Below are 16,644 nucleotides of genomic sequence, written 5' to 3'. Positions count from 1 at the left end.
CATTATAATATTGGCAATGAAGTAAGTAGGTTTTTAGGCAGTTATGGAGACTGTTAGAAGTACCACTTTGACTTGTAATGGTAAAATGAACTGCAACAACATAATTTGACAGAAATTAAAACATGGGCATCACTGATGTCTGCGGTCCCAGGATGCCCCTACACCTGTTTGGGAACCACAATAATATTAAATCCCAACTGTATTTAATTTAGATTACATTTAAGCCAAAGGAAAATAAAAGAAGAGCCAATATTTTCCTTGGTGGCTCCACTAAAATAAAGAGAAAAATTATTTTTACATCTTCAGCTGTGATGTTTTTGTTGATACAATGTTCAAAACAATAACCTTACAGCCACAATTTGAAGAAAATGCCCCAACTGACATGCGTCACAACCCGGATGTAAAAGTGTAACTTCCGGTTCGTATATCACGTGTTTCTCCTGTGAAATTTAAAGTTTGTCCAGCGGTTATCATTGAACTTTAACAGAGCAGCCACCAGGCCCTTGTAGGCTGTCTTGTTAACATCTGCAGGGTTTTCTAAACGCTGTTCATCAGACGGAGGACAAAGCAGCAGCTCCGCCCGCTAATCGTCTATGTCTGGGGTGAACAGAAACACTACTCTCACCTGTCTTCATGCAAATGTACCCGCCTAAAGATTGTGATCCTGCTAATATCTAATTGCAAGTAGAATAGTCTATTGTGCAGAATTTGAGGTGTGTGCGGACGGCCAGAGGAGCGGCCCGATGTTTACTCACGGCGGTTCATCGCCCCAGTAGACGATCTTTGCTGCACATCTGGACCAGCGTGTGGTCTCCTCTCCGGAGCTGCTCGTCATGTTGACTCGCCGCGTCAGACACGTCCTGTCAGCACACGCCTCGCCGCGCGGTGTTGGCACCAGAGGACGCTGCGGCCCGTCGTGGGGCGGGGACGTGGATCGGGTCGGGACTCTGCTGCAGCTCTGTGCGGACAGGCACTACATCTCACCCGGGCGGAGCGACGCGCAGCTGTGGCGGCGCGGGCTGAGCTGCAGCCTCGGACCTCTGGGCGCAGAGCTGAGGAGGAACCTGCTGGAGCAATGGTGGCACTCTGTGACCCGCTCCAGAGCTCAGGTGTTCGGGATCAACACTCTGAGCAGCAGCAGCAGCAGCAGCAGCAGCAACGACGACGATGACAGGGACACAGGTGGACAACTGAGGACGGTTGAATCTGAACGCTTGAAACGAATACTAGAGCAACAAGAGCTGAGCAAGGAGCAGATCGTCCACGAGGTACAAACGCTCCTGCAGAGGTCCCCATCTGTAAGAACAGACTTACTGCAAGGTGAACGGCTGCATAGTATCTTCTAGAAAGTGTTCACTTGGTATGATTTTTGTCAAGTGATAGTAGTACGAGCATATTCTTCATGATGCAGGCTTTTCAAACCAGTGCTGCAGTTTACTGCAGCAGAATGCTTAGTGATCAAACATTTGGAGGTCGGGGATTTGATTTTTTTTCATCACATTTAAAAGGTGCAGGACCAATATTGATTTTTAGGGTCCAATGTCATACCAACATTAGGGAGTAAAAACTTACTGATACTCATATATCGGCCAATAATAATGAGATGTCATCATCAAACACTATGACAAAGAAACTGGGCCTTGATATTTTACAGTTTAACCACACACTTTATTATGAATAACTATAGATTAAAAGGAAACACTAATAGTACCAAATACATTATGCAATAGAAATACATTGCTGTAACACTGGAATTTCCCAGCTTGGGATCAATAAACTATTTATCTAAGTATTGCACTTGTCAAATTTGGGGAGGGATGAAACAATAGGAGCATGAGAACGTAGCTGATGACACATCCTTAACTTGAAACAAAAAGCATTGGATAAAACAAACGTTTTCCACTCTAACCTTATTCTTTGTTGAAGGGCAAAGTTTGGATTAAATTAATTATTATTATTTTTATTAATTCTGGGTTTTCTCTCAGGTGCCTTGGAAGAGTTTGTCCCCTCGTTGGAGCTGGTGAACAGAAAGTTGCCTTTTGGCCTGGCTGAGACTGGTCGGTGTTTTCAGCCTTCAGAAGGTTCTGATTGGTGAGGCTTCGTCTGTTGTCTGTCGTCTGTTTGTCTCTGTGGGTGCAGACACATGCATCAGAAAACTGATATATGATTTGAAAATGTTATTCATACTCTACATATTCTCCAGGTGAGACTTGGGGATAGTGAGGAGGTTATATAATCAGTGCAGTCAAATCATCAACAACAACAAAGAGAGAAACTAAATTTCTCCAAGATTGCCTACTGTCCCTTTAATTATGTGGTGGGTTTTTTTTTCATTTGCCAGTCCTGCTGAGGTCACCCAGACGTCTCTGGTGTGGTTCTGCTCTCCCCGCACCTCCTCCCAGTGGCTGGATCACTGGGCACGACAGAGGCTGAAGTGGTGGAGAAAAGTGAGTATTTAAGTCTTGACTTTTTTGGGGTGAACTGCCACAGGTAATGAGATGTGGTGAGAAACCACCTGATAAATAGAAGCACTAATATTATATGATGTATTGTAAAGGGGGGCTGCAACCCTTAAATGGATAAAGCGGTAGATGATGGATGGATGGGATGTTATTGTAAAGGTGATCAGGGGTTTTAAGAAAGGTGCCATGAAATTAAGTTTAGCATTATTATTATTAGTCTGCTGTGTGTAACTGAGAAGCCGAGGTACTCCGGCTTCTTCCCACAGTCCAAAGACATGCAGAGTGGAGTTAGATTCATTTTAAAGGCTGAATTGACCATAGGTGTGAATGTGAGAGTGAATGTATGTATGTTGGCCCTGTGATATGCTGGCGACCTCTCCAGCATATCACTCGCCCAATGTCAGCTGGGATTGCCTCTAGCCCCCCCCTCCCCCCCGGTGCAGTGGTATAGATAATGGATGGATGTCAACTCACATCTTCCCCTTTGTTCCTTCTTTTCTTTCAATCCATCCTTGTCCAGTTTTCCCTGTCTCCCTCTGACTTCAGCAGCAGTGACGTCCCAGAGGAGGAACTTGTGGAGGCAGCGTCTCGTGGTGTCAGGATCGTCTACAACTTCCCATGGGGACAGGAGGCCCTGGAGGCGCTGTGGAGCCGGGGAGACACTGAGCTGCTGAAGACGCATAAAGGAGACCGATCAAAACTACAGGTCAGTCTGCGTCCTTCATTTATTGTGTAAATGTACACACAACCTGTTTTGTATAAGTACCCTCACGTGTCTGCACATAAATGTAGCATCCAGACTCCATGGCACCATGGAGATCCTTATACATTATATCTGATTAATTATAAAGTTTGTTGCTCCTGTAATGTTAATCAATGTAATGTAATTTTGACTCGTCTCGTTTGTTGTTTGAACTCTGGTTGATTAAACTTTAGTTGTCAAATGTCTTCCGGTATGTTAAAGCGGTCTTGTAAGAAAAACAACCAGCTATTTCACCATTGCTGTTGCATTTCTTTAGTGTAATCACATGCAGCGCCATCTGTTCTTCCAAATATGTTTCAGTGCCGAAATGAGCGCATGTCAGTCCCTCACGTTGTCTCTGTAACCGGGAACATGGACCGTGGTTTGATGGCGTTTCTGTCCAACTCACTGCAGCTGCTGAAGAAAGAAGACGGCAAGCAGAGGCTGCTGCAGAGAAAGGTAATGATGCTTTACAGCTGAGCCACATTCAAAAAAATAAAAAAGAATGTCTGCAGAAAGGTAATGGCTTGATTCTTTTAGTTTTTTCCTCATAATTTTATAATTTATTTTGTAATGTGATTCTGTCACTGAGGTTCGGGTCTGTTAATGTCAGGTTCTGAAGTTGCATCCAGTGTTGGCTCCAGTCAAAGTGGCTTTAGACATTGGCAGAGGAGCCACTGTGGAGCTGAGACGGGTAAGAAAACGGTTTATCAACAGTAGACATACAGTAAACGATCAACGTTTCCTTTTAATGCTGCAGGGTGAAATTAATATTTCAGGTTCAATGGAATAAATTGTTCATTGTGTCCCCATTAATCAAAGGGAATTGATGAATATTTAACTGTTTTACAGGTTTGTGAAGGCCTCATGCAAGAGTTTCTGGAGACTAAGATCTCTGTGTGGCCCGGGTACCTTGAAACTGTACCGACATCGATGGAGCAGCTGCATGCAAAGTAAAATGCTATTCGGTGCCGTTATTGATGCAGCACTGGAGCATCATCAGGTTCAAATAAGTGATGTTTCTCTTGCCGTGGACTCATGTCTGTGTCTCTCTGTCATTGCACTGTAGGTACGATGAGATGGGAGTGCTTTTCACTGTGGTGATCAGCGATAACACGTTGGAGAGTGGCCTCCTTCAGGTCCGCAGCAGGGACACCACCATCAAAGAAACTATGCACATCTCTGAGATCAGGAGCTTTCTCTCGAGATACATTTCTGCTGCCGACAAAATCTGAATGGACTTCTTGTTGGACAGGCCAAAATGGCAGTGAATGTTGAATAATGCTGAATATTGTGCTGCCTTGCACATCTGCCGCGACACTTAAATGGATAAAGCGGTAGATGATGGATGGATGGATGATGATTGCACATCTGCAAGTCGAGACATCCTTGTGATTAATAAAAATATTTCTGGTTTATTGGGATATATGTTTCTTCATTTTCTTGTGCTTTCTATTAAAGTACAGAGCATTTTATTTAATTTTATTGGTTTATAGTCTTAGTGCCCTATTATAGCTCTCGTTCATTATTTAGCTTGCAGAAAACAATTTCACCACAAGGTCCACTCAGCATTATGATCGCTCTTAATCATATTTCAAGGGGGGAAAAAGTAATTCATAAATAGATATTAATTTCTCTAACTGTGTACAGATCTGATTTAGAATATGAATGTATTATTCATTTACTTAAATGTTGCATTGCCATTCCATTGCCTGTGGAATTCCCTCCCCGACCACCTGAGGGCTCCACAAAGCCTTTTTAAACAAGCATTCCCCGAAGTTTTTGTACTTTTTCTTCCACCGATGTTTTTTCCTTTTAAACCTTTTTTTATCTTGTTTCTACTCTGTAGCACTTTGAGATTGCAATGAAAGTGCTCTGTAAATGAATTGAATTATTATTATACGAACAACAGCTCCTCGCAGTTGAGTGGCTGAGGAAATCCCGTCGCTAAATCTCGCGAGTGTTGGACGTGGCTGCGAGAGCCGTGCCCGTCCCTGGCTCCACTGTGCGTCGGTCCGACCCTCATGTGTGTGTCTGCCGCCTAGCATCTAGAGATGGCCGCAGATAAGCAAACCGAAGCTAAAGTTTCCCTCACGGATGAAAATAAGGAGAATTTACAGGACGGAATTGGACTGGAAAGTATCCTTCTCAGCGCCGGGTGTGAAACGACCGAGTTCATTAGTAATTTGCCGCAGCGAATCTGGTGTGAAGGCTGCGGAGCTAACGTTAGCCTCTTAGCTAGCCGGGTGAGAGGATGAGGTTTTTAAGGCGACGTGTCACACTACAGCAGGCGGCCGGTGGCCCACAGGAGAGAACGTGTTATGTGTCTTGTCGTGTGAAGTTTGGTAAACTCCAAGGACATCAGTCACAGCAGGAGTTAATGTGTGATGATCATTTGTTCGCGTTTAACTGTCGAGACCTCTTGAGTTTCAGTGGCGGCGCTGGGGTCAGACTCTCTGGGTCTGCACACCCGGGGACTGTCAGAAAGATCGGTGCTAGAAATTACGTTTGCTCCTTAACGCGGTGTCACAGTCCTGCAAATCATCAAGGAGTCCCAGCAGCAGCATGGCCTCAGACACGGAGACTACCAGAGATACAGGTGAGTCCGCTCAGAGGAGCCTCTCGAACTCCTCTGTATGGTTCATATTACAGAGCAACCAACAGGAGACGGTCATAGTCCTGGTCAGTTAACTTCCTCTGTGAAGTAACACTCTGCTCCTACTGGAGTCATTCACTTTGTTTCATTGGTGCCTTTATGCCACGGTGTTTGTGTTGGGGATCAAATTATCATATGAAAACCTCATGCTGCCACATGGTTCACACAGACTGCTGGTGTATGAATAGCTCATTGAATGTTGGGGGTTTTAAATAGCGTTAAAAACTCGAGTGGCTACTTGATTATGCACACTTGTAAAAAAAAAAATTTATTCAGTTTAATTATACCTTTTAAGAAGCTTATGAATGTATTGATGAATGAAACCTTTATTGTCCCTGAGGGAATTTACTTCACACAGAGCATGGGAATTATAACAACCATACTTGACCTGACGGCACACCATATGACATTAACACAAAAAGATCATAAAACGCATCATTCGGTAAGGACATCTGGTGCAAATCTATCAAGAGCAAATCTATCAAAGTGCCAGATTCAGACCACGGGGGTCGGAGCTTGTTAAGCAGCTGAATACTGCACGGGACAAAAGATGTGATGCCTCTTCTAGTCTGCACCCGAGAACGACGAGACGAGATAATCGAAAATGACGCCTTTCGGACAATGAAGCAACATGTTAATATTGCAAGTGTTGTAAAGATAGAACCTAAGGCAACACTGTTGTGTTAGATTACTATGAGTATGTGTACCTAATAATGAAGTGTACCAAACTGAGTGTATTTGACACCCTATCGTTGTAACCACTTGAGCTTAATCAAATTGGGGAAAATGAAAACAAGTATAGATGTCAGCTATTCTGAAGACAACTTGACAACAAAGAAAATTGGTTGTATTTGCATAACCGTTGCCTTTCCATTATAAGGGACCAAGACGATAATGTGCATTATTAACATAATGTGAACATAATGTGAACATCCCTGTCTACCCATTTCCAGAGGCTACTGTTCTCGCAGGATGCGTCGCCTGCGCAAGACTCTTGGCTTCAAGATGGGAAACAGACACAAGTTCGTTGGGAAGAAAGTAACTGTCGAAATGCTCTCTGACCACAGGTGAGGCGCTGATGGTCTGAGTTAATCAATCATATGCTGTAAATGGGTGGCGATGCATGACGTTGGTGGTATTGTGGTTGTCTAGTGACCAGAACGTACCTGGTTCGATCTCTGCCTCCTCAAGATTGTGTCGAAAAATCCTTGAGCAAGACCCTGAACTCCTAACTGTGTGATGAACGTGACATAAATTGTAAAGCGCTCTGAGCGGTCGACATGTGGACAAACCTTGTGTCTGATGATATTAGACGTCCATTAATTCTCAAGTGTCAGGGATTGTAGTGCAAAAAAGACTGTCATTGTAAAGATATATTATTTGCTTGTATAATCCTCTTTGGGATATACACTGTATGATATACTTATAGGTTATCATCATTTTTCTCAAAGGGGTATAATGTGTAAATACACTTTTGAATTCATTTAATCACTAGTTAGGACTTGAAAAATTTCAGTTTTCCTCGTTTTCCACTTTTTTTCTAACAGTCTAACAAAACACCTGCAGAAAATAACACTGAAATTAATTAACGTGTCCTTTGAAAATAATGAAAATAATGTATGCTACCTACTAACTGATGCAACTCCATCTCCCCTGTAGGTATCTTCTGCTGGTTTTGATGGAGGCAGAGCGTGCATGGAGCTACGCCATGCAGCTGAAGCAAGAGGCCAATACAGAACCACGTAAACGCTTCCACCTGCTGGCACGTCTACGGAAAGCTGCCAAGCACAGTGAGAAGCTGGAGAAGCTCTGCGAAAGCCCTCGTGTCGATGCTAAGACCAAACTTGAGGCACAGGTACGCAAGACATGTACCTACAGTCTGGATTCAGAGATAATTTGCAGGTGTTGAGAAGAAGCTTCAAAGTTGCAAAAGCTTTTTTCACCTATATATTTTACAAAGTTGAAGTCGTGTGTATAGAGACGTATTTATTAGAAAATAATAATAATTTTGAAGCTCGTTACTACTAACATAGAATTATCTAAGAAATGTACACACAGGCCGGTTCTTCTTGGTGCTAATTGTATTTTTGGCTGATGTATTTAATTACAGGCCTACACTGCTTACCTCAGTGGCATGGTAGAGTTTGAACTACAGGAGTGGAAGCGTGCTATGGAGGCTTTCAACAAGTGCAAGTGAGTTTTAACATCAGTGTGGTTTCTAAATATACTGGCAAATAAGTGGATGCTTTTTCTTCATCTATGGATTTTAAAGAGCTTTAGGGGGAAAATAAAACACCCTAATTTTCGTCTTCTCAGGACCATTTATGAGAAATTAGCCAGTGCGTTCACAGAGGAACTGGCAGTTCTGTACCGCCAGCGCGTGGACGAGATATCACCCAACATCCGTTACTGTGCTTACAACATTGGTGAGTAACGATCACACCGGTGAAGGAAAAGTGATCCTCCTCAACAGAACTGACAGCCGTCCTAGACTCATGTCGGCATATTGAGAAATTGTCCATAAACCTGATTGCAGGTGACCAGAACGCCATCAATGACTTAATGCAGATGAGACTGACCGGTGGAGGAGGAGGCATGATGGCGGAGAAACTGGAGGTAAACATACACAGGTTGAAGATTATTTCATAAACTTGCACCATCATTTATCTTTCATAAACTGGTGATACCAATTTGGTGGTTGGATATTGAATATTCTTTGACAAAATCTAAAACATCCTATATTTTATAAATAATGTTTTTTTTCTTTGCATCTCTCCTCAGTCCCTGATCACTCAGGCAAGAACCAAGCAGGCAGCCACCATGAGCGAGGTGGAATGGCGAGGGCGGACGGTGCCAGTCAAGATCGACAAGGCCCGTATCTTCCTGTTGGGTCTGGCCGACAACGAGTCCGCCATAGCTCAGGCAAGTAGATTCTGCTCTGTAGATCTTAAAATGACCATGAATGTAAAAGCCGTGCACTTAACACTTTTCATTCATTTACAAATTTTCATACAAGCACTTGACATCGTGTGGGGGATGTCACCATTGTCTAGTGGTTTAAAACCTAAATCAGGCATTCTACATCATCATGGATGCAGAGTCCTAGTCATGCAAATTGTCTCACCTTGACCAAAATATAGGACTGACCCAAATGCTTCAAAGCTTATACCCATGCCATGGTATTCAATGTCCAAATCAGTTTATTATTATTATTATTACACATGTATTACTTCACGAATCCCCATTATTCCATGAAATTTTGAAATGTTCATCCAACATTATTCATTATGCATCAACATTGATCGTTAGTTTTTCTCTGTAGGGACATAATCCAATCTAACATTAGTAGCACTCTCACAGGGACAGTGACATATGACCATGAGACTTACAGTTTACAAAAACTCGAGCAAGAAATAGAAAAGGTTGAGTATTTGAAATAGAATCCTAATTATTGAAGATGTCCACCAAAAACCTTGACTCATGAGCACCACCTTATATCTGCAACCTAGTAGCAATAGAGTCGAACCAGAAAAGCTCATCCTAAAAGGGCGAGTTGCATTATTTTTTGACCTGGGCAGGGCAATCAGGCTACAATGTAATCTTACAGGCTAAAAGCGCATATTATACTTATTGTAACAGTCCAGTTCCTTAAACCTTCAGTAGGTGGCACTCCCCCCTCACCATCTCTCATGTTCCCTCCCGATCACCACAGCTCATTCCTCCTGGTTCTTCTGTGCCTGAAGGCTCAACACACCCTGCAGTCACACCCATCACACCCACAGTCACTCAGGTCACTGGCATGCAGCCTCTTTCATCGCACGACTGCATTCTGCGCATTTCAGCCCACACATGAATACAGGACCACACCCAGCAGGTCTCTGTGGACATATTAATTTTATTCTCTCACTTACACCTTACATTCTCTAATGGAGAATTGTTAAGCTGATAGCAGCTACTGGCTATGACAGAATCCGTGTTAGAACCAGTAAATAATTTTTTTTCTCACAATTTTAAGACTTGTTACACTGATAAGACCTAAGGCTGTTGAACTTAATTATTTAGTAGCAAGCTTGGGTTCTGCTTAATTAGTCGACAAATCGTGTCAAACCAACACCTCAGGATTCATCTCGTGTTCCACCTAATCCTCAGCTTTTAGCCTGCCGAGACAGGAATCGGTGTTGGGCCACATACATCCATCTTAGTTGAGGAGCTCCGTCGTCACCTGCCTTCTTCTAATCAGTTTATCTGCTCAACGCTCCGTCAGAACAACAGAGGATGCTCAACAGGTTGAGCTGGTTGTGCTAGGCGTTGCCAGGGTGTTAGCACGAGTGTGTGGCCCTACACACTGTTACTTCAGCCTTCTCGGTGGATGAGAGCAGCTGTATGACACATCTAGCTATTATCATTTATCACTGCGAGGAATTTTGTCCTAGCATTCTTCCCCTGTGATGTTTCCTGAGGGTTCCTTTGCCTCCTTTAAATGTAGAGATAATAACCGTAATGTCATCCAGAGAAGTGTCAAGATACTTTTACAAGATCTTCGAACAAAGATCGCACTGTGTCAATGAGAGGTGAAACTCTTGATTCAACACTCTCGTGGATAACTATGACCTGGATGAATTAGAATATCCACAGACACGGTGTCAACACTTTCTCTCATGAATCACGGACAATTTCCCCGTTTACTCTACATCCCACATGGCCTCTCTTTAACACACGCTCAGTATGTCCTGCAGGCTTCTGAGAATATCCGAGTAACACAGGTCTATTGTCAGTGAAAGAAAGGTGAGATGAAGAACAATCCTGTCTTTCACAAACATCTGAGCCCTGAAACTCCAGAGAGTCTAATTACTGATGAGTCGCAGGAATGTGTGGGCAGCCTGCCCGGCAACATACCTGAGTCTCTCCCCCAGATTGCCACAGTCACATTCCAGCTTTAACTTTCGTCTTTGTATCCAACTACTACAACTTAAAAATGCAAGAAATATTTGTTTGTGTGATTCACTTTTTAAGTGTGGATGTAATAAGGTGGAAGGTAAATGTGGACTTTTGTGAGCGAGTGTCTGGGTTCAGATAGAGAGGCCACTGTGGGTTCTTTGCCGTGTTTACTCTTTTTCATATTTAAGGTCTGTAAATTTCCAGAGGCAACAGTCCAGGTTCAGGTCCTACTTTCATTGAGGCGACATTTAAAATTTTCAAAAGACCTCTTTAAACTCAACCCTTCCACTCCCCAAAGTCCCCTCACTGTAGAACCTTTTGATCCCTTGACCTATTGTGGAGAAGGACAGAGAAAACAGGAACCGTTGTTTGGACTTTGAAGCTCGCTCATCTTTCTGCTGCCTAAGAAAGACATGAAATACCCCAAAAAGCAATGAATGATGTATGAATGTCTCTACTTACAGGTCGTCTTGTTTTACCTTTCACATAAGAAACTCCATACATAAATTCAGATTATTAGTACACTACACTATTGTACACTAGTAACTATTGAATTAACTGGTGACTCTGTTGTGCAGACGGCTAACGAGGAGACCAAAGAGCATCTGTATGAGACGCTGCTGGCCGAGTGCAGAGACACCATCCAGGCCGTGAGAGAGGAACTGAAGAGTGAGGCGGTAAGACGACACATATTCTAATGACTTCATTTGTCTGCCAACATGTCAAAAATAAAAGTTTAATTCACAGTTTACTAACTGTTAAAATATGTGACATTAGAACAGCAATGTGAGGGGTTTTAAAGAAAACATTGGTTGTCCTTGTAGAAGCAGAGAGAGAGGGGCTCTGAAGGCGACAGTGGCAAGGTGTCCAACCTGCAGTTCCTGCACAGGTAAAAGAAATGCTTGAATGAAAAACTACAGTGGGGACAAGTACTTGTTCTTATGAATGCCAAGATCAGACATCACACATTTTTGTCCTTCGGGGGGCTATCGCTCAGAAAAGATGATCATACTCTAGGGGTACAATTTCAGATGAATCTCCAGTATTAATTCATCTGCTTGCTATTTTCTCTATTAATCATTTTGTCTATAGAAAATGTTCATTATACCATCCCAGAGCCCAAGACAGTCCCTTTAGATTCCATGTTTTATCCCATCAAAACCCAAAGATATTGACTTTACTATCATCAGAATAGTTGCATAAGAGGCAGCAGTAAATGGCTTTTTCACATTTGAAGAGATTTCATATTGATTGAGCCAGTCCAGTCATCATAGAGGATGTATCCAGGCCTCTGTCCCTATCCTCTGAGATGTATCTCTTTGACAAGTGAAATACACACTTGCTGCTGTCTCTTCTCCCAGTTACCTGACCTACATCAAGCTGTGCACTCTGGTGAAGAGGAACGAGAGCATGGCCCATACTCTTCAGGCCAAACTGAAGGAGCCCGAGATGGACGAGAGCAAGAGGGGCCCCCGTCCACAGGACCTCATCCGCCTCTACGACATCATCTTGCAGGTAAATGTCTGAACGTTACATATGATCTTTTTTGTCTGCGTGTAAGGTAGTTATTCAAAAAAGATCACTGCCTTATTTTCTCACAAATAATTTTACACATATAATGGCAACCTTTATTTATAGCATTTTAGTTAGTATAATTACTTTAAAAGGCTTTTAGTTTGCTGTTTCATAATCACTCGCTGTCTGTCAGCTGTGATGAGCTGGTTTGATGTTTGCTTGTCTCCCCGTGTCCTCTCGTCTCTGACTCTCGCACCACTTTCTTAACCCTCCTCTGTCTGTCCTTCTCTCCAGAGTCTGGCTGAGCTCTCCACCCTGCAGGGTCTGGAGGACGACCACACCTTCCAGAAGGAGGTGTCCCTCAAGACACTGGTCTACAAGGCTTACAGGTCAGACCAAGACCAGACCATTCAGCTGCTCCAAATCAAAAAGATTCATGTTATACAACAATCTGAAAGTGTCTCGTGGACAAATCTGTCTGGTTGCTCTGTGTGTTCTTTAGAGGTGGCCACATGTAACTGATTTTCTTTTTTAACACAACTTCCTATTCTGTCTTTTTGGCTATGACCTCCTTTTTTAAGTCATGACTCATGTCTTACTTCTGGTAATAAAATCTCTTAATTGTTTTATCCATAACTTTCCTATGTTAAATACATACTTACACTCTTAATTTCAATGTTGTGTTAATCCTCTTTTCCCCTTGCAGGTGTTTCTTCATAGCTCAGTCTTACGTCCTGGTGAAGAAGTGGAGTGAGGCGCTGGTGCTCTATGAAAGGGTGCTGAAATATGCCACGGAGGTGCAGTCTAAGGCCAAGAGCCTCAACAACAGCCTCAAGGTTTGTCATGCACAAGGACAATCAAGCAAACGGCCGCACTGTCAACCTCACAATTTAATGATCATTAATATCCATGCTGAACGTCTGTAGGATCTCCCCGATGTTCAGGAGCTGATCGCCGAGGTCAACGCTGAAAAATACTCACTTCAAGCTGCTGCCATTTTAGGTGAGGACAGCTTTTGAACTGCCACATTTCTAACCAGCTCATTTATTTTTTATTGAATGGGAAAGCTACCACGTGTCAATCTTTCCTGCTCTGCTTCGTTCTGTGTACAATGCTGAGGAATCGTATTTGTGTTTTAGACACCGATGAGACTGCGGAAGTTCCGTCTCAGCAGCAAGTGAAAGACAACAGGGTAAGAGGAGAAGAACAGGAGACACTACACACCAATATGATAAACATTTTTCTTTAATTCAAATAACCAGAGTGAGTTAAGAGTAGATAATGTGTTAATGGATTGCTTTATGTTCACTTTCTCCCTCCTCCATGCAGCCCCTCTGCGATCGCCTGGAAACCTTCCGCCTTGACCCCGCCCTTGTGGGAAAGCAGCCCAATCTGGTCCAGTTCCCCCCCGACTTCCAGCCAATCCCCTGCAAGCCCCTGTTCTTTGACCTTGCTCTCAACCATGTGGCCTTCCCAGCGCTGGATGACAAGGTGGAGCAGAAGGGCAAGGGCGGTTTCGCCGGCTACATCAAGGGCATGTTTGGCTTCGGCAGCTAAATCAAACCCCCGACTCTGGCCTCCACGTGAGGACCACCAGGCTCCGAGCTGACCACACTTACTTGAGTCAGTTGATAATTTGAATAATTTTGGTTACTTTTAATGTTTGAAATTGTGGTGCCTCAGTGTGAGATGAGTGGAGTTTGTGGATCTGAGGATGGCACTGTGGGCCTAATCTTCCAAGATGGAGTATGGAAAAGTAATTGAATCAATTTCAAATGGCAATATGACCCAAGTCCACCTGCCATCTTTAGTAATAGCATCAGGCTGTATGGGCTCCGAGCGTACAAACTCCCTCACTGTGGAGTCTTACAGATCACCATGCCATGGTCTTGATGCCAACAGCCAAGTTGTTAATCTCACAATCTTGTCAGAGGAAACTAAGATACTTTGGTGTTTCTTTAGTAAAAGAAAAAAAAAATCAGATTTACATAAGCGCCTTCATTTGATTGTCTTAATTTTTTTCCTTTTGCGTGTGTTTCAGCATTGTTTTGTTATATCTAAAACTTACATAGTCCAGTCTTGCTCAATGGACACCAGAGACGATCAGTGACCTGAAGCTTGATAAACTGAAGCTGACGCACGTATCAACATCACAGTTCAGCTGTCCAAACGCTTTTTCTTCTTTTCTTTTTTTTCACCTTTGCCATGATTTCTCATTCTCTTTTTCACACGTTAGTATGTGATTCAAAACCTCTCTCCATACACCGACGAGTCGGCCCACCCAGTCTTCCTCCATATAGAACTTCTTTAAAATCACATCATCCACAACACTACAGGCCAGTAATGCAACATTAAACCGGATGAGAAGCTGCTAAAAAGCACGAGAAGGAAGATCTGTAGACATCTTTGTAAAAGGCCTCGTATAAATCGTGTGTGCATATAAATCATGTGTGCAGTTGGGTCGACGGACTGGACTAAAGCTTGGAAGTTTTAGGGGCAACAACATGAGACGAAGCAATGAATTAAAGAGTGAAATGTTTGTTCTCAAAACAGAAGCTGAATGGTTCAAAGATTTTAATGTATTAATATGAGTATCAAATTACTGTGATATTTGGTTCTGAACTGACCATAATGTCAGACAAGGGTCCAACTGGTTTAGCTCATGTAAAACTCAAATCTTTATCAACAGCCCTTCAATATATAGAAGACATGTTTTTTCTACTAAAGGGCCTCCTTGCTGACACCCTTACTGTACCCATACTGTACCCATACTAGGGTATGAAATTGTAAGTGTAGCGCAAATGACAAATTAGTTGATGTTTTTATTTTACATTTCAGCAAATTCCCTGTCGCAGGACAGCAGTAGACATTCAGGACTTGAGATGTTGGCGTTTCTTTCATTCATCACACCGCTGCGGCTCTTTGTCCATCATCTGTAGGACTAAAGAATTTCATCGACAATGACATGTTTATATTGTAGCGTTACAAAACTCGTTTGTCATCAGCTGTTTGCCCGTCATAATGTGGATTCATGTCCTCTCAATTCTTCTGATCCTGAAGGGGCCTGGTTTGACGACAAGTTTGTGTCACTCACCTACATGTTAACTGTCTTTCAAATTTTTAGCAATTTATTGTTTTCCTTTTTTCCCCTCCCCTTTGGTGTCATGTTTATGAATTAAGATTGAGGTGCTGGAAAAGTACCTGTACTCAAGCTTAAACAGCCGGAAAAACATTCAAGATCAATAATTCAAATGTTGAGAATGTATGATTTATTTGATTTAGTTTCCAGGTATATCAATAAATATATTTGCACCAAACACTTGTTTGTCTTTACATTCAAGTGTGCTTTGGAAAACTCAATGACATGTTTTTTAACTGAGCTTCTTGTAATTCAGAGATGACCACGATGAAGAAAACTACAGGTTTATGGTGTTAATCTTTGATTTTGTTAGATTACACTTCATGGGCAAGGGGGAATGTCTGACAAAAAAGTGTGGAGGTGTGTGACTGTTTCTTTTGTTGTTCTGGGTGTGGGAGTGTTGGAGTGCGTAGGATGCCTTAGCAGGGTGTGAATGTGTTTTAGTTTATTTTGTGTGTATACATTATCATTTAGTCGTTGTGTTACTGATGGACAACCTGACATGATTACTTTATTTTTTTTGCACATTAACATCAAATTCAAAATGTTTTTTACTTACCCACCCAACACACACCAGAGATGTTTTAAGGACTTTGCATCTCCACCAAATTTTTTAATGACTATGTTACCACTGTTCTCCACACACACCTTTGTCACCCCAGAGTCGGATGCTTATTTTCAGGAAAAAAACAGAGATAAGATACAGTATAGCTTCCAGTCTGCTCAGTGTTCTAATATCTCTATTACTCTGGATTCATAATGTTTTGCAGTTTCATTTTACTAATTGGAAAAAAGGCATAATTAATCGTCGACATAAGTCCGATAACCCGGCTTGTACAGTGCAAGGGAGAGGTAAAAGGTCCAAGGTGCAGCGCAGGCAACAAACCTTTGTCATACAAGTGTACAGTGTTTTGTCTGCTGTGTGTAGTTAAGTGAAAAAGGTGGACACACCCGTTCCTACCTTTGTTGCTTCCTCTCAGCTGACTTGTTTCTTCTTGGTGGCACTGGCCAATTTTTTTATGTTGCCCTGCAAACTATGACAAATAACTTGAGGATGTGTCTGATCCCTTTAAATCACTTATGACCTCCAGTGACATCTCTGACCTCTAAGGACCACTGTGCAGACTGACCTCCAGAGTTAAGAGCGTTTCTATAGTTGTGTTTGTCACACTGTGAAATCTTTTGTGCCATG

General features: G+C 42.6%; 2 protein-coding genes across 2 annotated transcripts; both read left to right on the top strand.

The window, feature by feature from the left end:
• The first annotated feature begins 404 nt into the window (after window positions 1–404).
• On the top strand, window positions 405–4,628 carry polg2 (polymerase (DNA directed), gamma 2, accessory subunit). Its single transcript, XM_047333855.1, has 8 exons — window positions 405–1,320; window positions 1,986–2,091; window positions 2,342–2,447; window positions 2,983–3,168; window positions 3,526–3,663; window positions 3,818–3,898; window positions 4,057–4,157; window positions 4,274–4,628. Exons 1-8 carry the CDS (start codon window positions 834–836, stop codon window positions 4,437–4,439), a joined length of 1,371 nt encoding a protein of 456 aa, XP_047189811.1. The 5' UTR covers window positions 405–833; the 3' UTR covers window positions 4,440–4,628.
• A 558-nt stretch (window positions 4,629–5,186) lies between these two features.
• On the top strand, window positions 5,187–15,630 carry srp68 (signal recognition particle 68). Its single transcript, XM_035638511.2, has 16 exons — window positions 5,187–5,343; window positions 5,737–5,803; window positions 6,814–6,927; window positions 7,520–7,715; window positions 7,971–8,053; window positions 8,177–8,286; window positions 8,397–8,476; window positions 8,642–8,782; window positions 11,377–11,475; window positions 11,623–11,687; window positions 12,160–12,313; window positions 12,608–12,702; window positions 13,020–13,149; window positions 13,240–13,315; window positions 13,453–13,505; window positions 13,643–15,630. Exons 1-16 carry the CDS (start codon window positions 5,259–5,261, stop codon window positions 13,868–13,870), a joined length of 1,776 nt encoding a protein of 591 aa, XP_035494404.2. The 5' UTR covers window positions 5,187–5,258; the 3' UTR covers window positions 13,871–15,630.
• The last annotated feature ends 1,014 nt before the right edge of the window (window positions 15,631–16,644 follow it).

The sequence above is a fragment of the Scophthalmus maximus genome, chromosome 8 (assembly GCF_022379125.1).
Source record: "Scophthalmus maximus strain ysfricsl-2021 chromosome 8, ASM2237912v1, whole genome shotgun sequence".
NCBI lineage: Eukaryota > Metazoa > Chordata > Actinopteri > Pleuronectiformes > Scophthalmidae > Scophthalmus > Scophthalmus maximus.
Note: the sequence above shows the minus strand (reverse complement) of the source record. Positions and strands in the feature narration are given on the sequence as shown.

Coding starts and splice junctions, on each gene's coding strand:
- polg2 (XM_047333855.1), top strand. CDS start 834: ATGTTGACTCGCCGCGTCAGACACGTCCTGTCAGCACACGCCTCGCCG. Junction 3,664..3,817: donor AGAGGCTGCTGCAGAGAAAG/GTAATGATGCTT, acceptor TGTTAATGTCAG/GTTCTGAAGTTGCATCCAGT. Junction 3,899..4,056: donor CCACTGTGGAGCTGAGACGG/GTAAGAAAACGG, acceptor ACTGTTTTACAG/GTTTGTGAAGGCCTCATGCA.
- srp68 (XM_035638511.2), top strand. CDS start 5,259: ATGGCCGCAGATAAGCAAACCGAAGCTAAAGTTTCCCTCACGGATGAA. Junction 8,054..8,176: donor GAGGCTTTCAACAAGTGCAA/GTGAGTTTTAAC, acceptor TCGTCTTCTCAG/GACCATTTATGAGAAATTAG. Junction 13,506..13,642: donor AGCAAGTGAAAGACAACAGG/GTAAGAGGAGAA, acceptor TCCTCCATGCAG/CCCCTCTGCGATCGCCTGGA.